Raw genomic sequence first — 20,686 nt, 5'->3', positions numbered from 1 at the left:
ACACAGACACTGCCCCCTATAGCCGGCCCAAGAAAACAAAACCCATATGTCAAAATGAGGCAGACAACTATAGAAATCCCGGTGGCGCAGCTCACCAGGCAACAGATGAAGAACCTGACAGATGAACAAATAAGAAACCTGTCAGAGGCTCAGTTCAGGGCCATTGTTATCAGGTGGTTTACAGAATTAACGAAAGATCTGGAAAAAGATGAGAAAGAATTGAAAAACACTCATACTGAAAGGAACAAAAGCACATAACAGACAGATGGTGAGGAAATAAAATCCAGAGTTCAAATCAACAAACCAGAATATAGAGAAGAAACAAACAGTCAACCAGTGCAGAGAGAGGAAACGGGAAGAAAGGAAAATGATGAGAGGATCAGAACCCTCTGGGACAGCTATAAGAGATCGAATATACGGATTATCAGATTGCCAGAGGGCGAAGAAGAAGAACTAGAAATTGAAAAATTAAGTGAAAATATAATAAAGCAGAACTTCCCAAACTTGGGGAAGGAAATAGACTTACAGGTCCAGGAAGCACAGAGAGTTCCAAAACAACTGGACCCAGGGAGAACCACTCCAAGACACATTATAATCAAAATGTCAAAAGTTAAAGATAAAGAGAGAATCTTAAAAGCAGCAAGAGAGAAGAAAAGAATCATGTACAAAGGGGTCCCAATTAGACTATCAGCTGACTTCTCAAGGGAGACCCTGCAGGCAAGAAGGGACTGGCAAGAAATATTCAAAGTAATGAAAATCCAAAACCTACAACCACGAATACTTTATCCAGCGAAGCTGTCATTCAGAATAGAAGGGCAGAGAAAGTGTTTCCAAGACAAAATAAAACTGAAAGAGTTCATTAGATCCAAACACTGTTATGAGATGTTAAAGGGACTGGTTTAGAAAAAGGAGGATCAAAACTATGAACACTAAAATGAAAACTGCATCACAAGAACCAACAACAGAAGCTAGGGAATTGAAACAAAGGGAAACTAAATAGGCAATGAGAGTGGAAAAAGAACTATAGGTACGGGGAGCATATTGGGGGGAGGTCAGCAGGGAAGGGGAAGGGGGAGAGGGAGGGAGATGGTATAGGAATTAAGAAACATCGTAGGAGGGAATGGAATAGACAGAGAGAGGATGAGAAGAACTATATGCACAACCAACGGACATGGACTAAAAGGGGGGGACAAGGGGAGGGAGGGGGGCCACCGGGTGGAGGGGAGCAGAGGGAAGGGAAATTGGAACAAATGTAACACTGTAATCAATAAAACACATTTTTAAAAAAAACTGTAAATTAAATAGCAATGCCTTGTATAAATTAGATAATATTATAAACCATAGAAATTGTTCCGTATCAACTTCTTGGGTAGGTTTTTAAACATCTATGGTAATTGTTGATACTATTTGAATTCTGTTGGGGACATTTTTGGTTGGTTTTGGAAAATTAGACTAATAAAATACTGAGTTAAGGCCTAGATCATATATGAGATTTTGCTTATATGAAATTCTGAGGTGATACCTGGTGTTCCCCAGGAGGGAAGCTAGAATATTTGTCTTTTTAGGGCCCTGGTGTGCTAGTGAAATTGACATGGGGGGTAGTCTGGACTTGCATATTCAGAAACCAATTCCAGATGTTTAAACAGAGCATAATAAAATAAACACATGCTTTAATAAAGAAAGATATAGGCCCTGGCTGGTGTGGCTCAGTGGATTGAGTGCCAGCCTCCAAACCAAAGGGTTGCTGATTCGATTCTCAGTCAGGGCACATGCCTGGGTTGTGGGCCAGGTCCCCAGTTGTGGGCACGTGAGAGGCAACCACACATTGATGTTTCTCTCCATCTTCTCTCTCCCTTACCCTCTTTCTAAAAAATAAATAAATAAATAATTTTTCTTAAAAGAAGAAATATATAGTATGGCAGATTAAAATCTATTATGGGGAAAAATTAAAGAAATGTTAAAGATAAAAAATTAATGTTAAAGATAAAAAGAAATCTAATTAAATCAGAAATGAATATGACCCCAGAAATTTTATTTTACTCTGTCATAAAAGAAGTTCTTTTCTATCCAAGAGCCCATGTAATACAATATAAATTATATCCCTAGTACCTTATACTGATATCTAATATTATTCTCCCACTTCTGAGATGACTTAATTCCTAATTCTCCATAGGGACACGTATCTGCCTTATCCTCTTTATTTTTCTTAATATAATAGTATGATATATTTATTGATATAATTTTACATTCTACATTTGTAACTAACCTTTTTAAAGTATATGTTATTGATTATGCTATTATGTTGTCCCAATTTTTTTCCCATTTGCCCCCCTCCACCCAACACTCCCCTTCCCTGGAGCAATCCACCCCTCCCCCCATAGTTCATATCCATGGGTTGTGCAGGTAAGTTCCTTGGCTTCTCCATTTCCTATACTATACTTAACATTCCTCTGTTTATTTTGTTCCTACCGATTATGCTTCTTGATCCCTGCACCATTTCCCTCTTTCAACCCCTCCTCCTGACTGATGTATGCCCACAGGCTCTCTCTTCTTGGTTACCAGACTATGGTGAAGGTCCTTTTGATGTTAAACTCATAACCAAATCTACCTTTCTTGAGGATTAAATCAATTTATATATATTTTAAGAAAGTTGTTTCAGAGTGTCATAGAATCCTTTGTAGATTCTCGTTTCCTGGAGTCAGATGTTATTAGTCTGTTTTCTTCTAGTATATGTTTTAAACACAACCTGAATTTCATTGTATTAGAACTATATTACTTTTATCGGGAAGAGGAAGAAGTTACAAAGATGGGTCAAAGAGAAAATGGCTATGCTCCAAGCAAAAGCAGTCTTTCCACCTCCTATAAATTCCACCAAGGCCTCTCTAGCACTATGAAACAAATACGATGATTTAGACCCAGACTACCATCTTTATTTAGGAAACTTCCTACTAGAAAAATGTCTTAATTCTTCCATATATGGGTATATTTTGTAAGAAAACAGGGAACAAGGATTACCTTCTTTGAAGAACAAAGAGAAGAATAATAATAAATTAATTTCTAAGTATCATACATCTGGAATATCAAGAAATAAGTACCCGAGAATCAAGAATCTGTGAATATGAGGAGACTAAAAAGTCCAGAAAAGATAAACATAAAAGAAACTGGGGGCTGGGAGGAGTAAGTTAAAATAGAAAAAAAGTGCTATAAGAGGTTTTTAAAATTATAAAGTACTTTAAAGACAAAGTACTTAAGGGCAGATGAAGAACCTCCTATAAATAATCATCAGAATCTGAATAATAAACTGAAATAGTCCCCTTGGTACACTATAAAGTATGCAATTTTAATTATGTGATTTTTCTAGCTAATTTCTGCTTCAAAAACAGTAAAGTACTTCTGCTTACAAGGTGGCAGAGACAAGAACTTTTCTGAACCTCTCATATGTTCATTGTCATCAAAATTTAAATTAGCAGAAACTTGCCCTTAAATCACAATTAGCCCTTAGACCAGTGATTTCCAACTGGTGTGCTATAAGAAGCATATTGGTACGCTGCTAGAATTTTTAAAACATGTAATACCTGACTATTTAGTCAGGACACTGACCACTTCTGCCTTAGACAGTCAATTTTTAAAAAATGACAACAGCCAATATAACAATAGCTGTCTGGTGTGAACAAATAAAAAATTTACCTATTTTTTTTTTTCGGCAAAAAAAAAAAAAATTATTTTTGGTGTGTCACAGAATGTAAATAATGAGTTTTTGTGTGCCATGAGATGAAAAAGGTTGCAAACTGCTGCCTTAGACAGATCTGTTTACTGAGAACCCACCATGTGCCAGCACTGGCGGCAAACACCAAACAGCAGTGGGCATTCGTAAAGCACTTTTTCCTTCTCAGGTTCTAACAAATAACATTTTAAAACAAACTATATTTGTTTTGCAGCATTAACTGTACATGCTGAAGACATGTATTATTTATAAATTGGTCTACTCAGGAAAGTTTTAGCCTTTAAAAGACAAAATGGATCCAGCTGTACTTGTGTATATATATTTTACATAGTTATGTATAGAAGTCAATCAACAATGATAAATACAAGCAGATTGCCTAATGAAATAAAACAACTATTTTTGGGGAACAGAAATGGCACATTTGTCAGAAGATGTCTACAAATAATTAATTACTTTAGCACAATAAAGATATTTTCTTATTACTAGAATGGCTTATAAGAGCATACTCATTACTTTCTAACCATCTGTCATCACTCTTCCCCAAAAAACTAATTAGGGTTTCATCCAATCACACATTATAAATCATGCAAATGTGGATGGCAAAAAACACAGTTTAAAGAAGTTAATATTATAACATTTTGTATTTTAAAAATCACAGGCATCAAAACTAGCCTTTTATGCTCTAATAATTAGTTACCTTGCTTATTTTTCTCATCCTCTCCTGATAATTAGATAATAAACTTAGAAAATAAAAATTTAAGAAAGAACAAACTTACAGGTAGTAGAGTTTTCCTGCAGCAGGAAGTTCCCTTTTCCGGTAATCTATCCCAGAGTCTAACTGGATGGTATTACAGTACTCCTACAATCCAAACACATAAAATACCTTTTTAAACAAGTTATGGCTTAGAATTATAATCATTCTGCTATCCAATTTTTTTAACTTTTGACGTTTTTCTCAACAAAATAATGAGTTTAGGACAAAAACAATAGAATTCATGTAAGAATCATAAAACTTGAATATTAAATATATAGCAAGCCAAAAAAATCAGTTTAAAAAATTAAGATTTGCAGCATGCCTTTCTGAAAGTTTGCTAAAACAATGCTGTCAACAAATCTTCCATATAACTGCTTTACATTTTTTATGCTCAAATCATACTGTTTATTTTTTACATTGTTTTTTAAATTTTATTGTATTTTTTCCATTACCATTTGTCCCCCTTAGACTCCCTCCCCATTGTAATCAGACTACTACCCATGACCATAAGTCCTTTTCCCATTTAGCTCTAACCCTCCACCCCTAACACGCCCCCACCCCAAGCTGTTAGCCTGTTCTCTATGAAATTGTCTCTATTTTGCTTGATAGTTTAGTTCGTTCATTAGACTCCACGTATAAGTGAAGTTATATGGTACTTGTCTTTGTCTGACTGGCTTATTTTACTTAGCATAATGTTCTCCAGGTCCATCCATACTGTTGTTTTTTAAAAATCTCAATTTCTGTTACTAGGCAGTAAGAAGCTAGAGCCTATCAAAAAGAATAACTCATGGGTCTTAATCATCACAATGGCAAGAAACAGGCTAAGCCAGTTGAGCCAGAACATTAGTATCCACATTTTAAACCAGATGATCATACTCAAGTGTTGCTATATATATGAGGTCTGTCCAGAAGGTATCTAGCAATATAAAATGAAGAATAGAGACATTTACTGAAGAAGATACAAGATACAAGAAACATTGTACATAGGACAATGGCACCTCAGTCCCCTTCAAAGTAGGCACCTCGGGACATCACACAGCTGTCCCAATTGCAACAGCTGCCTCATCGTACTTTCCTGAATCTCATCAATGATCTGAAATCTCTTCCTTTTCAAAGGTGATTTTAGTTTTGGGAAAAGCCAGACGTCACGTGGCACCAAATCAGGGCTGTAGTGGGGCTGAGTCACCTGGGTGATTTGGTGTTTTGCAAAAAAACTCTCGAAGAGGGGTGATGCATGAGCAGGCATGTTGTCATGATGAAGCTGCCAATCACCAGCTGCCCCTAGCTGTGGCCTTCTGAATCATCCCAATAGTTTCCTTGGAGGCATGTTCAAACTTAACACAAAATCTGATGTAGATTCGTTGCTCTACTTGCTCATTTTGAATGTGATGACCACATAGTATACATGCTCACTCATTGGTGTCTACTGTCCCCACTGAATAGTACAGTGAAGTCATCATTGTTCACACATGCGCATTCAAGTCCACTCTTCTTGGCTGCCAGGTTACATTGATGTGGCATAAAACGTTCTTGTTGTATTAACAATGGCTGAACTTTTTCCGGACAAACCTTGTATACCTGCCCTTCACTTCTAAGTGACTGCTACTGCCTTTGTCCCTTAATTCCCTCTCTAGCCACCAAAGTCTTCAGAATTCTTTCTACAGTGAATACCTCCCTTCAGCTTGAGTCATCCTGTGCCACTGATGTCCTTCTCCCAATTACTTTCCTTTCCATGCCCCACCTCCCCAGGGTGCTTGTGTGCATAGACACACCACACACACACCCTAAAACTCTTACTATAACTTTTGGTACACTTATCTTGGTCAGCTGACTATTTTGGGGAGGATATATATCTGATAGACAGATAGACAGATATAAATTCAGCCCAGAGAAACAATGGTGAGCAAGGGTTTGGGGGACAATTCAAGAAACATTTACAGGCTGATCTTTTTGTTTTCATTCAAAATGGAAATTGCTTTATGAAAATTCATGAGGAAAAATTATATTTTAACAACTTCACTACTTTCATTAATGAAAGAATGCATTTGGAGCCAGTTGTGGTGAACTGTCTTTTCTAAAGATGACTGCAATAATCTCTCAATCCCAACATGTGCCGCTGACATTCCAACCATCAAGAAATGTTATCTATGCCCCCCTCCCTTGAATCCTGTGCTATCGTAAAAATAATGTTATGCAATAATATTCTAGGTGACATTCAAGGCAGCTTCTTACTTGGATGGAACGCTTGCTTTAGAACCCTGAACTGTTCGGTAAATATCAAACTGCCTAGAGGCAACCATGCCAAGACAGAGGGGTTTTTCTGGATGCAGGACTTTTAGTGCTAACACCAGGACAGTTCTGTGCAAACTGGGACAGTTAATCACCCTAGAAATGAAGATCCAGCAACCTTGGGTGGAAGGCTAGAGTAGGTATAGCATTCTGATTTATACAATTGATCCTTGAACAACAAGGGTGTTAGGGATGCTGATCCACTGCACAGTCAAAAATCCACATATAACTTTGACTCCTCAGAAACTTACCCACTAACAACCTACTGTTGACCAGAAGCCTTACCCATAACATAAACAGTCAATGAATTTTGTATGTTATTTGTTGCATGCTGTATTTTTATAACAAAGCTAGAAAAATGTTATTAAGAAAATCATAAGAGAATACATTTATAATATTTATTGAATAAAATCCACTTATAAGAGGACCCAGTTCAAACCCGTCTTGTTCAAGGGTCAATTGTATATTAGCAATTGTGGATATGATTAGTATAAAATAATCCCCAAGAAGCTGGTCTTCTGGGGAAGCCTCCAAAGCTGAGCTTTTGAACTTCACATGTGAAGAACAACCCCTGAACCTAACAGTCATGCCACCCTACAATGCTTGACCTGAGCAGCCACTTGGCATCCCCATATACACGACCCTCGCTCATCATCCTGCGTTGCTCTAACCCACTCCGCAGGCTACACTCTCAGGACTCGGACCCTATAGCTCATCTCATAAAACAAACAAACAAAAAACAAAACAAAAAACACTTTTGCCTAAATAAATGCATTCCACTCTCCACTTGCCACAGAGGACCTGTAGAAAATAAAAAGGTATAGCCATATATCTCTCTTCTTCTCAATCTTGAGTAAAGTAACAAACCTGTAGGAAAAACATACTCCTTCCCCCTTGCCCATGCTATAATTGTGGGTGCTAAGCCATCTAGGACAAAGAAAAGAGAGGCGCTTGCTTAAGTAGCACTTTGTATTCTCTCTCTCTCTCTCACTGTGAGGGAAACCTGTCCTGGTATTGTAAAGGCCAATTACTCATAAGCTCCCTGTACCACAGATAATATAATAAACATAATAAAAAGTATAGCAATATGGCCATACATTTCCCCAGCTTCGGTTTCTTTTATACCAGAATTTATCTTATATGACTCAATATTCCTAATTTAGTAAAAAAAAAAAAAAAAAAATTTTTTTTTTTGCTATTAAAAAAATAAGGTTAATGGAAGTTATAAAAGCTTCAATTTCACTTGCAGGGTAACTTACTTTCCTCTCACATGAGTGATTAAAGCCCTACCAAATGATTGCGTTTGTACATTCACTAATCACCACCAAGGAACAGCTAATCAGCAGCAAAGGAACTATAACCAAAGCCCTTAAATGTTAGCTCTTAATTGTCTGAAAAATACTAACACTCGGTTTATATTTTTAAAGAAAAATAAACCTCCAATTTTCAGATTTTATTCCCTTAAGCTAAATTCTTCAAAACACTTCACAGAAGGCTGGAGGAGAATTAAGGCTACGGTATTTCCAAGATGAGAATGAATCTAGTTAAAGGGGCAGGATCTCTAAATAATTTCCTGATTTCCAGGGATATTACAAGACCTGTGACCTCTTATCATCATCCAGTTCAGATGCATTAAAACTAATCAGCCACCAAAAAAAAAAAAAAAGTTATTTTTAAATACTGTATTTATGTATACAAAAGACAAATATAATTACACAATCAAAAAATGAAATTAGAAAGTTTGGGGAGGAAAAGGAAGGAGGTTAACATAGCCTTAGGAGCATACTCAAGAGTCAAAGGCCTTTGACTTTAGAAAGAAAAAGTACTACTAAAAGAACTGTATTCCAGCAGCTTGCATTTTCTCTAAGACCTATTGTGTGCATTTTAGCAATTCTGAATAATATCATGAGGATGACAACAACGATAATGATGATGATGAAGAAGATAGAAAGAAATAAAGAAAAGAAAAGATAAATTGAGATATTATACGCATAGTTCTAGACTTAATTCTCTTTGATATCTTCAAAGTTTTAAGAGAAAGATAACTTTAGATTTAAATACAGGAAATATATGCTGCATATTGTACTATTTTATTGCTAAGAATACAATTCCATATGTAAGTGACAAATAAGAGTACAAGAAATATACTGAACAAAAAAAAATGTGGACAACCGGATGGAGGTCTTTCTTTGCAGGCAAATATAGTTTCAGCCTTATTTAAAACAATCATGTGCTACTATTTTCAAGCTTAAGCAGTGATATATAAAAATTCAATATGTAAACTTCTATATATTTCAAGCTTTTTATAATTTAAGTACAAAAAAAGATATACAAAAAAAATTATACAAATTATAAATGTCCAGCTCAATAAAGAACAAGAACATTACTAGCACCTCTGAATTTCCTTAGTATCCTCCTCTGCCTCCCCAAAGGCAACTAGTGTCCTGATTCTAGCACCATAGAATTTTGCCTGTTTTGGGAGCTTTATCTAAGTGGAATCATAGTATGCACTCTTTCGTGACTGGGTTTCTTCACTGTGTTTCTCCATTGCTGAAGTTCTCTCACTTCAGGGCTAAGTCTTTCTTCTGACTTAGAGTTTTGGAGTAGACCCCAGCCTCAGAGTCCGCCTCAATCCACCTCAGCTCTTTAACTTTCTAGACATGTCATGTTCCAAAGTAAATAAAAAACCTCCCCACCCCCGCGCTGCCTTACTCCTGCTTCCCAGCTACCCTGGTTTTCTCTCTCACTTAAAATACCCACACCCTATCACCTTAGTAGGTACGATCTGTATCCCTTCCTTTTATCAAGCAGTTTCAGAATTTCTCTCCCTTTCCAAAAAGCAGGAAAGGAAGACATTTAACAATTGCAAAGTGCCTATTATATGACTCAACTGTGGTAGGCAATTGACTTGAATTATACAGTACACAGAGAAAAGTGATCATTTTTTACTTTCCATTGTACCGTTAAGAAAATTTATGAGGAAGGTCTGTTTTTGTGGGGTTTTTCAATCATTGCTATGGGTTGAATTGTGCTCCCTCAAAATTCATATGTTGAAAGTCCTAACCATCCAGTACCTCAAAATGTAACTATATTTGGAGATAGAGCATTTAAAGAGGTGATTACATTATATATGTATAATATTATATAAATGTATATGTTCCTCTCACTTAATTCTCTCAACCACACTATAAGGTAAGCATTATTATTGCTATTATTCACATTTTATAGATGGATAAGAAAACTAAAACACAGAGAAGTAACATCAATTGTCAGAGAGCTCAAAAGTGATAGAACCAAGATTAAAACCAAGCATTTTGGCTCTAGTGTTGAGATTCTTAACCACTTTGCCATATTGCAACCAGACTCCAGGGTACAGTCAAGCAATCAGGGTGTTACTTAGATATACAAGGCAATGCAAAATTCACATGGGCTTATAGGGAAGTTCCTGCATTACTGTCGGCCTGGTTAGGAAAATCCTGCCTGTGCTGTGCCCTGCTCATATGCTAACCACACGAGGCCTAGTCTTGACAGTTATTTTGAGAAGCAGCTATGTTGCAATGAACTGATTTGTTTACTTATTTATAACCTAATCCATACAAAAATGATACGGAGCAGCTTTTTAGAGACTTTGTCCAGCTATACTGCACATAACAAATTTGAAGTTTCCCTATGATGATTGAGATAGTAGAAACAGATTTGGATTTTAAGCCTATAAGTTCTGTGAGTCAAGGATCATGTCTGTGTTGTTCATCATTGTATCCCAGCACCTCGCACAGTGTCCAGTACACAGTACATACTAAATGCTCAGTAAGCACTGATCAACTGGATTTATAATTAGAAAATTTGTGTGCAAAGCTTAGGTGTAAATCAGTATGTTAGAAACCACGGAATAAGGCAACCGGTACAGTCCCTTTCCTCAGGAGCTTTTACAACAGAATGGGAACTGACTTAGGGTTCTTGCTAAAACTGAACACAGAATAGACAGACATGGACATGGTAGGCCAAAGTTGAGGCCTAGTAGAGAAGAGGGCTCAGAGGAAGCTAACTGAAGTATAGTCCAGGAGAGTCTTTGTTAGAAACCAGCTGAGACAGGAAAACAGCCAGGACTTCTGTCCTCTTCCAAGTAGGAGTTTCATCCCAAGGCAGGATTTCTTCATGACAAAGACATGAAACTGAGCACACTTCCACATCCATAAAACAAAGGTCCTGAACAATACTGATCTGGCTGATTATACCACCACAATGAATCCATCATGTCTTGTGCAGAGTTTTTTTGCAAAGCATCAAATCACCGAGGTGACTCAGCCCCACTACAGCCCTGATCTGGCGCCCTGACTTCTGGCTTTTCCCAAAACTAAAATCACCTTTGAAAGGGAGGAGATTTCAGACCATTGATGAGATTCAAGAAAATACGATGGGGCAGCTGATGGCAATTGGGACAGCTGTGTGAGGTCCCAAGGTGCCTACTTTGAAGGGGACTGAGGTGTCATTGTCTTATGTACAATTTTTCTTGTATTTTGTATCTTCTTTTTTCATATTACATGGCTTGGAGACTTTCTGATAGACCTTGAATTCGTCTAGTTATTTTGCTCATGGGGACAGGAGATGTGAACTCAGGTGCGCAGGCCACATACCCATCTCCACTGCACATACCTTCTACGTTCAGAATAAGACGCAGAACAAAAGTTCAAAAATTCTACTACCTGTAAATAACTATGATTTTGCAATAATCTGCTAACTTAATATGTACAAGCAACATTCAATAAAATTCGCAGAGATCAATTCAACTCTACATGAGTTCTTGTCACTTATTAATACTCTACTGTGTTCTAGAAGTGTTAATGTGGCTTAAAAAATATCATCTTGCTATCTGCAAATTCAGTTTCACCATTTAATTTTCAATGTTAGTTAATATACAAGTAAAAAGTAATGTGACAAAACCTAATGAAGCTTTAATTGCATAGAATCTTTGACCTAGAAATTCCATTTCTAGGACTCTATCCTACAGAAACACTGACTCATGTGACTAAAAGTACATTTGTAAACAGGTTTTTAGAAGCATTATTTGAAAAGTTAAAAACTAGAATAAACCTAAGTATATAAAAATAGTTTAAAAACTATAGTGAAACCATAATGTGAAATACAAAGCAGCTATTTTTAAAAAAGAGAGTTATATCTAATATCAAAAGATCTCCAGGGTATCTCCAAGGGATAAAAGCACAACTCAGATTAAGATGAAACTACTAACCCATTAATTTACAACAAAATAAAACTACATGTTTAGGCATATTTAGAGATGTGTATGCATATAATTGTACAGAAAAATAATTGAAAAAATACACATTAATATTTTTCCAGCTTTCTATGAGTTTAGTTTTATATTTCACATATAAATGATATCATATGACATTTTACACCCCCAAGGTCCATCTATTTTGCCATAAATAACAGGATTTCATGGCTGGAAAATATTCCTGTGTGTGTGTCTGTGTGTGTGTATGTCACATTCATGTATTGAGAGACACTAAGGTTGTTACCGTGTCTTGGATATTGTGAATAATCATGCAGATATCTCTTGTCTCCTTCAGATATATAGTGATAAGTAGGATTGCTGGATCATAAGCTAGTTCTGTTTTTAACTTTTTGAGGGACTTCCTTATTGTTTTCCATAATAGCTGCACCAATTTACAGTCCCATCAACAGTGTGGAAGTTTCTACATCTTCCCCAACATTTGTCTCATACCTTGCTGATGACTGCCATTCTAACAGATATAGGGTCATATCTCACTGTGGTTTTGATTTGCATTTCCCCGATGATGAGTGGTGAAAATCTTTTTGCCATTTGTATGTCCTTATAAATCGTCTATTCAGTTCCTTTGCTCATTTTTTGAAGTCTCCTATGATTGTTTTGTCTATTTCTCCCTTCAGCTCTGTTAATATTTGCTTAACATATTTAGTTGCTCTGATATTTATATATTTGATTGTTATGTCTTTTTGATTAATTGACCCCCTTTATCATTATCATTATATAACAGTTTTTGCCTCTTGTTGCAGTTTTTGACTTTAAAGTCTATATCGTCTGATAGAAGTATAGCTATCTCTGCTTTCTTCTGGTTTCCACTTGCATGAAATCTCTTTGTTCTTTTCCTTCACTTGGAGCATATTTGTCCTTAAAACAGAAGTGAAGTGAATCTCTTATAGGCAGCATATATTCAGGTCTTCTTGTGTTTTTTGTTTTGTTTTGTTTTGTTTTTTTAACCCATCAAGCCACTCTATGCCTTTTGACTGGAGAATTGAATCCACTTACAGTAATTATTGCTAGGCAAAGACTTATTAATGGCATCTTATTATTTGTTCTCTGGATGTTTTATAGTTCCCTTGTTCCTTACTTCCTCTATTGAGGCCTTCCTTTTGTGAACAGATTATTTTCCATAGTGATGTGTTCTGATTCCCTTATCTTTTTTTATTGATTATGCTATTACAGTGGTACAATCCCTCCCTAGCACCCCCCACTACTTCTGGGTTTCCCCCCTCCTCTGTTTATGTCCATGGGTCATGCATAAAAGTTCTTTGGCAATTCCATTTCCTATACTTGCTCTTAACATCCCCCTTCCTATTCTGTACCTACCAATTTGTATTTCTTAATCCCTTCACCTTTCCCCCATCCCCCAAGACCCCAACCCCCATGGCCACCATCCCATTGTTCTCCATATCTATGATTCTGTTTCTGTTCTGCTTGTTTGTTTAGTTTGTTTTTTAGATTCAGTTCTTAATAGTTATGTATATATTACCATTTTAATGTTCATAGTTTTGATCTTTTTCTTTAATAAGTTCCTTTAACATTTCATATAATAATGGCTTGGTGAGGATGAACTCCTTTAGCTTTACCTTGTCTGGGAAGCACTTTATCTGCCCTTCCATTCTAAATGATAGCTTTGCTGGGTAGAACAATCTTAGCTCTAGGTCTCCCCTTTTCATGCCTTTGAATACTTCTTGCCAATCCCTTTTAGACTGCAAAGTGTTCTTTGAGAAATCAGCTGATAGTCTTATGGGAACTCCCCTGCTTCTCTCTTGCTGCTTTTAAGAGTCTCTCTTTATTTTTAACCTTTGGCATTTTAATTATGATGTATCTTGGAGGGGGCCTCTTTGCATCCATCTTGTTTGAGACTCTCAGTGCTTCCTGGACTTGTATGTCTATTTCTTTCCCCAAATCAGGGAAATTTTTTTTCATTATTTTTTCAAATAGACTTCCAATTTCTTGCTCTTTCTCTTCTCCTTCTGACACCCCTATGATGCAAATGTTGGAACGCTTGAAGTTGTCCTAGAGGTTCCTTAAACTATCCTTGTTTAATGGATTCTTTTTTCTTCTTGCTGCACTGATGTTTTTTCTTCCTTATGTTCCAAATCATTGTTTTGATTCTTGGGTTCACCCACTCTGCTGTTGAGTCCTTGTAAATTGTTCTCTATTTCAGTTAGTATATCTTTCATTTCCGCCTGGGTATTTTTTATGCTGTTGAAGTACCCATTGAGTTCCTTGAGTATCCTTATAACTAGTGTTTTGAACTCTGCATCTGATTGATTGTTTATCTCCATTTTGTTTAGTTCTTTTTCTGGAGTTTTGTTCTGTTCTTTCATTTGGGTCATATTTCTTTGTCTTCTCATTCTGGCAGCCTCCCTGTGTTTGCTTCTATGTATTAGGTAGAACTGCTTTGACTTTGTATCTTGGTAGCATGGCTTAATGTAGTAGGTGTTCTGTAGGGTCCAGTGGCACAGCCTTCCCTATCTCCCAAGCTGTGTATTCGAGGTGCTCCCTCCACATGGGCTGAGTACTCCCTTCTCTTGTAGATGAGTCTTGATTGTGGTAATCAGGTCAATGGGAGAAATTTACCCAGTCTGTACATCTGGTGGGACTGGTTATGACCCCTGGCCAGCAACCACCTTCCTCCGTGGCTTGTGGAGGTGGTTAGGCGGTACTCTGACATGGTCTGTAACTGTCCGCTGTGTGTGCAGGCTCTGGGGTTTCCAGGGTGGTGCAGGCCAAGGTCAGCTTCTGCCTGTGTTGTCTGGTAAAAGCTTTAAAGCAAGTTGAGGTGGCTGCTACTAGTGCCAGGCCTGAGGCCACTCAGCAAGAGGCATGGAGGCTGGGCTCAGCTGTTGCTTACTTGAGCAGATTTAGGAAGGTCTGAAACCTACGCCTAGCCCAGCCCTTCATATGGAAAAGCCACTGTTATCAGGGTGGGAGGGTTGCTTGGATGGGCCTGTAAATTGGATGGGGTGGACACTTAGGTAATCGTCAAGGCAGGGCTTACTGTGTGAGCCAGGTTGATGAAGATTCAGATATGGTGCCGCCACACTGTGGCTCTGTGTGGGGAGGGCTCTAAAAAGGTACAATGGCCACTGTCTACAGTTCTTCCTGGGAGAAAGCTGTGCCCCAGCTCTCACCCTGATGCCAGACACTTCGGTTCTTCCCCAAATGCCACTAGGTGCCCTTCAAGCTGCTGCCCCTGTTCTGGAGCTCAGAGGTAGTGAGTCAGAGTAAGTCTGTGTGTACTGTGAGGCCCTGTAAGAGGAGAGGACTCAGAATCCTGCAGTGTCTTCCACTGACCTAACCTCCATGGGTTCTTACACTAAAAGCTATGGAGATTTATCTTCCTGGCACTGGAACCCTGGGATGGGTGGTCTGGTGTGAGGGTGGTATCTCTCACTCCCAAGGTAGCCCTCCATTTTATGTCTACCACACATGGGTTTGGGCCCAGCCAGTTCCGCATCTCCATGTCTCTGCCCTTCCTACCCGTATAGAGGAATATGGTTCCTTTAATTCCTTAGTTGTCAGACTTCCATAAAGCTTGATTTTCTGATGGTTCTGAGTGATGTTCTATATGTTAGTTGTAATTTTGTTGTGGTTGTGCACAGAGGCGAGCCATGTTACTTTTGCCTCCATCTTGACCAGAAGTCTGCCCTCTGAATCTACTGTAGGTTTACTTTGTGGTTACCATTAGGCTCACATAAGTCTATTTTATACTGATAACAACTTAACTTCAATCACACCCAAAACTCTACCTTTTTGCTACCCCTCCTTTTTTGTTTTTTGATATCATAATTTACCTATTTTTATATTGTGCATACACTGACAAATTATTGTAACTATAGTTATTTTATGGAAAAATACAATAAAAATACTCTTATCCTTCAACCTTTGTAAAAGACTTAAACACTAACACACCACCACATCACAGTATGAGTATTCTGACTCTGACTAAAGACAGTTCCTGACTTAGATGGTTTCAGTTAGGACTTTCGGACTTTACAATTATGTGACAGCAAGACACATTCACTAGAAACCATATTTCTGATTTTGAATTTTGATCTTTTCTCAGGCTAGCAATATGGAATACAATACTCTCTTGTTACGCTGGGCAGTGGCAGTGAGACACAGCTCCTGGTCAGCCAAGCAGTCATCAGGGTCAAAAAGTGATACTCTACAGTGCACTATGTTGCCAGCATTTTTTTTTTATTATTATTCTGTATTTTGTTTCTTCACATCCCATCATGTCTACAAAATGCCAATCTGTATCTCCTACTTCTGGAGAGAAGAGGAAGGCAATTACTCTTGAGATAAAACTCAAAATAATTCCTCAACTGTAGAATAATGTAAGTGTTCTGACCATGTTTAAGGTAGGCTAAGCTAAGAAATAATATTTGGTAGGTTGGGTGTATTAAATTTATTTTGAAATTAATGATATTTTCAAGTTGCAATGGATTTATCAGGATGTAATGCCATCGTAAGTTGAGGAGCACCTGTATGTAGTTACCTTTACCAGTTTGTTGTCCAGTGTCATATGTTTTGTTACTAATTACTGTCCCTTTATTTCAGTTTTAAGAATTTCTTTCAGTATTTTTTCTAAGGCAGATCTAGTGATGATAATATCCCTCAGCTTTTGTTTGTCTGGGAAAGGCTTTATATTACGGGTAACCCCCTATAACATGGCTGTTAGGTTCCTAACAAATGCTGAGTTATGCAAATCCGTGTTATACGAAACAAAGAACTAGTACAAAAAGGGGGTTAGATCCCAAAAATTGAAAAAACATATTATTATATTTTTATAATTAAGAGAAATATCTTTATTAAAGCAATTTTCATCAAAAGTATTACATATTACTATTAAGTAATGTTTTCTTCGTCATCACTACTAAGCTCCATTAACCGAAATCGTTTTCTTTTTGACAAGATATCCTCATCCTCTGAACTTTCTTCAGCATTATCTTCATTTCTATGCTCTGCTTTCTGCAAAATATCTGTTATTTTAGATTGCTTGCTTTTAGCTGAGAGATCTTTATAAATTTCATTATACGATGCTAACCACTTTTGAAGTTCTCTCTTAAACTTTGTGCTCCTTTCAGTGCAAGGATCTTCATTTAAGAAATATGACTAACTGTTTGACTGAGTCTAGGCCTTTCTTCACAATTTTTAGAGTAAACTGTTTAACTTCTTTGTTTTCATCAGTGCTATCGTCCCCTAAGCTATCTTGACACATTCCAGATGTCATTTGTACCAAAACTGCTTCATCAGTTTTTTCTTCTACCAGCCATTCTTGGATCTCTTCTACTGTCATATCGTGTTAGAGCGAACCCGTGTTATAGAAGTACTGTGTTACACGAGGGGTACCTGTACTTTATTTCTGAATGATAATTTTGCTGGACAGAGTATTCTTGGTTGGCAGTTCATTTTTTATTTCAGCACTTTGAATATATACATCCCACTCTCTCCTGGCCTGTAAGTTTTCTGTCAAGAAATCTGCTGATTACCTTATGGAGGTTCCCTTGTAAGCTGCAATTTCTTTTCTCTTGCTGCTTTTAAGTTCTTTTTTTGTCTTTGATTTTTGACAATTTTATTATATCTTGAAGAAGATTTTTTAAATTTTTGATGACCGAGACTTCCAGCCAAGATGGAGGCTTAGACTGACACACTCTGTCTCCCTCCACAACTAAGTAGGAATACAACTACCTCAAAACCAAAGATAACCAGAAATTCCAGAATATAAAACTAAATAGAAGCCCAACGTATGAAGTTATAAAACAGTGGAGCTCGTCTGGACAGGTAGGAAGGGTGAATAGGAATTGGGACGGAAAGGTCAGGCTGTGCTTTCCACAGTAGCAGCGAGGATAGCAGTGGGGCTGTGAGAAACACCAGGGTAGCAATCCTGGCTGCAGTCGAGACCAGGCAGCTCGCGATTCCAACACAGGGGAAGGCAGACCCCCCCATTGCCTTGGACTATGAGTCGGTCTCTCAGCGGAGAGTAACGGCAGGAATCCATCTTAGACCCCCGCCCCCACAAAGAGTGCCACAGAGTGGTGAAAAAGGTCACCGGTGGCCAGGTAGTGACGAGTGCATGGGGCTCCACCCCCTACAGCCCGTCCAGGAAGCAAAGGTAAACAGTAAACTGTCAGGATGAAGCAGACCATGATTGAAATCCTGGTGATGCAGCTCACCAGGCAGCAGATGAGGGACCTAACCAATGAGCATATAGGAAATCTTTCTGAGGCTCAGTTCAGAGCTATAGTCATAAGGTGGCTTATAGAATTAACAAAATATTTGGAACAAGACAGGGAAAGAATGAAAGCTAGTCATACTGAAGTGAACAAAAATTAATATGAGACAAGTAGTAAGGAAATGAAAACCAGAGATCAAAAAAAACAAATCAGAATATAGGGAAGGAACAAATAGTCAGCCAGTGCAGAAAGAGGAAACAAAAAGTAAGAAAAGTGAGGAGAGGATCAGAAACCTCTGGGACAGCTATAAGAGATTGAACATGCGGATTATAGGATTGCCAGAGGGCGAAGAAGAACTAGAAATTGAAAAATTATATGAAAAAATAATGAAGCAGAACTTCCCAAACTTGGGGAAGGAAATAGACTTACAGGTCCAGGAAGCACAGAGAGTTCTAGAAAAACTGGACCCAGGGAGAACCACACCAAGACACATTATAATCAAATTGTAAAAAATTAAAGATAAAGAGAGTATCTTAAAAGCAGCAAGAGAGAAGAGAATTATGTAAAAGGGTCCCCATTAGACTATCAACTGATTTCTCAAAGGAGACCCTGCAGGCAAGAAGGGACTGGCAAGAAATATTCAAAGTAATGAAAATCCAAAACTTACAGCCACAAATACTCTATCCAGCGAAACTGTTATTCAGAATAGAAGGGCAGAGAAAGTGCTTCCAGGACAAAGTAAAACTGAAGGAGTTCATTAGATCCAAACCACTATTATATGAGGTGTTAAAGAGACTGGTTTAGAAGAAGGAGGATCAAAATTATGAACATTAAAATGAAAACTGCATCACAAGAACCAACAACGGAAGCTAGGGAATTGAAACAAAGGCAAACTAAGTAGGCAACGAGAGTGGAAAAGAATTATAGGTATGGGGAACATATTAGGGAGAGGTCAGCAGGGAGGGGGAAGGGGTAAATGGGGAGAGGGAGGAAGATGGTACAGGAATTAGGAAGCATAGTAGGAGGGAGTGGAATAGACAGGAAGAGGTTGAGAAGAACTATATGCACAACTAATGGACATGGACTAAAAGTGGGGGAAACTGGAGGGAGGGGGGTCACTGCTTGGAGGGGAGCAGAAGGAAAAGAAATTGGGACAACTGTAACAGTATAATCAATAAAACATATTAAAAAAATCTTTTTTGATGACCTATAAGTTCATGAACTTAAGGTTTCTAAATCTCTCCCCAGATTTGGAGAGTTCTCTGCCATTATTTCTTTAAATAAAATTTCTCCCCCTTTTCCCTTTCTTCTCTGGGAACCCCAATAATTTACACATTGTTTCTTTTCACGGCATCCCATAGATTATGTAGGCCTTCACTCTTAATTATTCTTTTCTCTTTGTTCTCCTCTGAATGGATAATTTTAAAGTTCCAATCTTCAACTCACTGACTCTTTTTGATCAAGGTTGATGTTGATGCTCTACTGAATTATTTCTTCATTTCATTCATTGTAGTTTTTAGCTTTGGAATTTGTTTAATTCCTTTGTATAATTTTTTTCTTAAATTTTTCATTTTTTAAATTGTTTTCCTGATTTTGTTGAATTTCGTGTTGTCTTATAGTCATTGAGTTTCTTTTTAAAAGCAATTTTAAATTCTTTATGGGGTCAATTGCAGATCTCTTTGTCTTTGGTGGAGAGGATTATTGTGATCCTTTGGTGGTGTCATGTTGCCTTGATTTTTCATGTTCCTTAAAGTTCTGCACTGTTGTCTTTACATTTGAAGTAGCAGTCATCTCCTTCGGTCTTTACCAATTGCTTTCAGGAGAGAAATAACTTCTAAGCCTGGCTAAGAATTCTGAGGTTTTCTTAGACCATCTATGGATACACCTGCTCCACATTCTTGCTCCCTCTTGTGGCAGAATTCTTAAGTTTCTATGCTTTCTCTTGTTCTTACAATGCCCCAGGCCAAGTGCTGACAGCCTCCTTGTTTTTCCAAAAGTGGCACTGAAGCTCACATTTGTGCTCTCTGCTTGGCCCAGAGCATGCTCACTAGCCATCTGCCAAATCCTACTCTTGCCATCACCATGAGGACATCAGGAGCACATACAGGGCACCAGCTACGGAGTATGTGTGTGTGAGGTGCAAACCATTATGAGTATGCCCTTTGGCCAGCTAGGAGCATCTGTGGGCAAGGTGTCCCCAGTGGCTCATGAGCAGGCTTCTCAATGGTATCCTACTTCCCTTTATTGCCCTCCAAGAGTCCTATCTGTTGCTCCCACAGTCTCTTTCTGTCCTCCAGTCATGCAACTCATAATTCAGTACTCTGGATGGGGCAAAAGAGAAATGAGCCACTTTGGAAGCACCCCATACAGCTGGGAAAGCCAAGTGATCACTTGTATGCTCTTACTTTGCCCTGCGGGAGAAATGACAG

The 20,686-nt window shown here is 37.9% G+C and overlaps 1 protein-coding gene across 3 annotated transcripts in view; it reads right to left on the bottom strand.

The window, feature by feature from the left end:
- AFG1L (AFG1 like ATPase) overlaps positions 1 to 20,686 on the bottom strand; it is a 186,995-nt gene that overhangs the window by 52,797 nt on the left and 113,512 nt on the right. For all 3 annotated transcript variants that reach the window (XM_090279730.1, XM_090279731.1, XM_090279732.1), the window contains one exon: positions 4,501 to 4,583. In XM_090279730.1, coding sequence (XP_090135856.1) covers positions 4,501 to 4,583 — 83 coding nt within the window. The remainder of the gene's footprint in view (positions 1 to 4,500; positions 4,584 to 20,686) is intronic.

The sequence above is a fragment of the Furipterus horrens genome, unplaced genomic scaffold (assembly GCF_987537825.1).
Source record: "Furipterus horrens unplaced genomic scaffold, mFurHor1.1.pri manual_scaffold_6, whole genome shotgun sequence".
In the NCBI taxonomy this organism is placed as follows: Eukaryota; Metazoa; Chordata; class Mammalia; order Chiroptera; family Furipteridae; genus Furipterus; species Furipterus horrens.
This window is presented reverse-complemented; position numbering and strand designations above follow the sequence as displayed.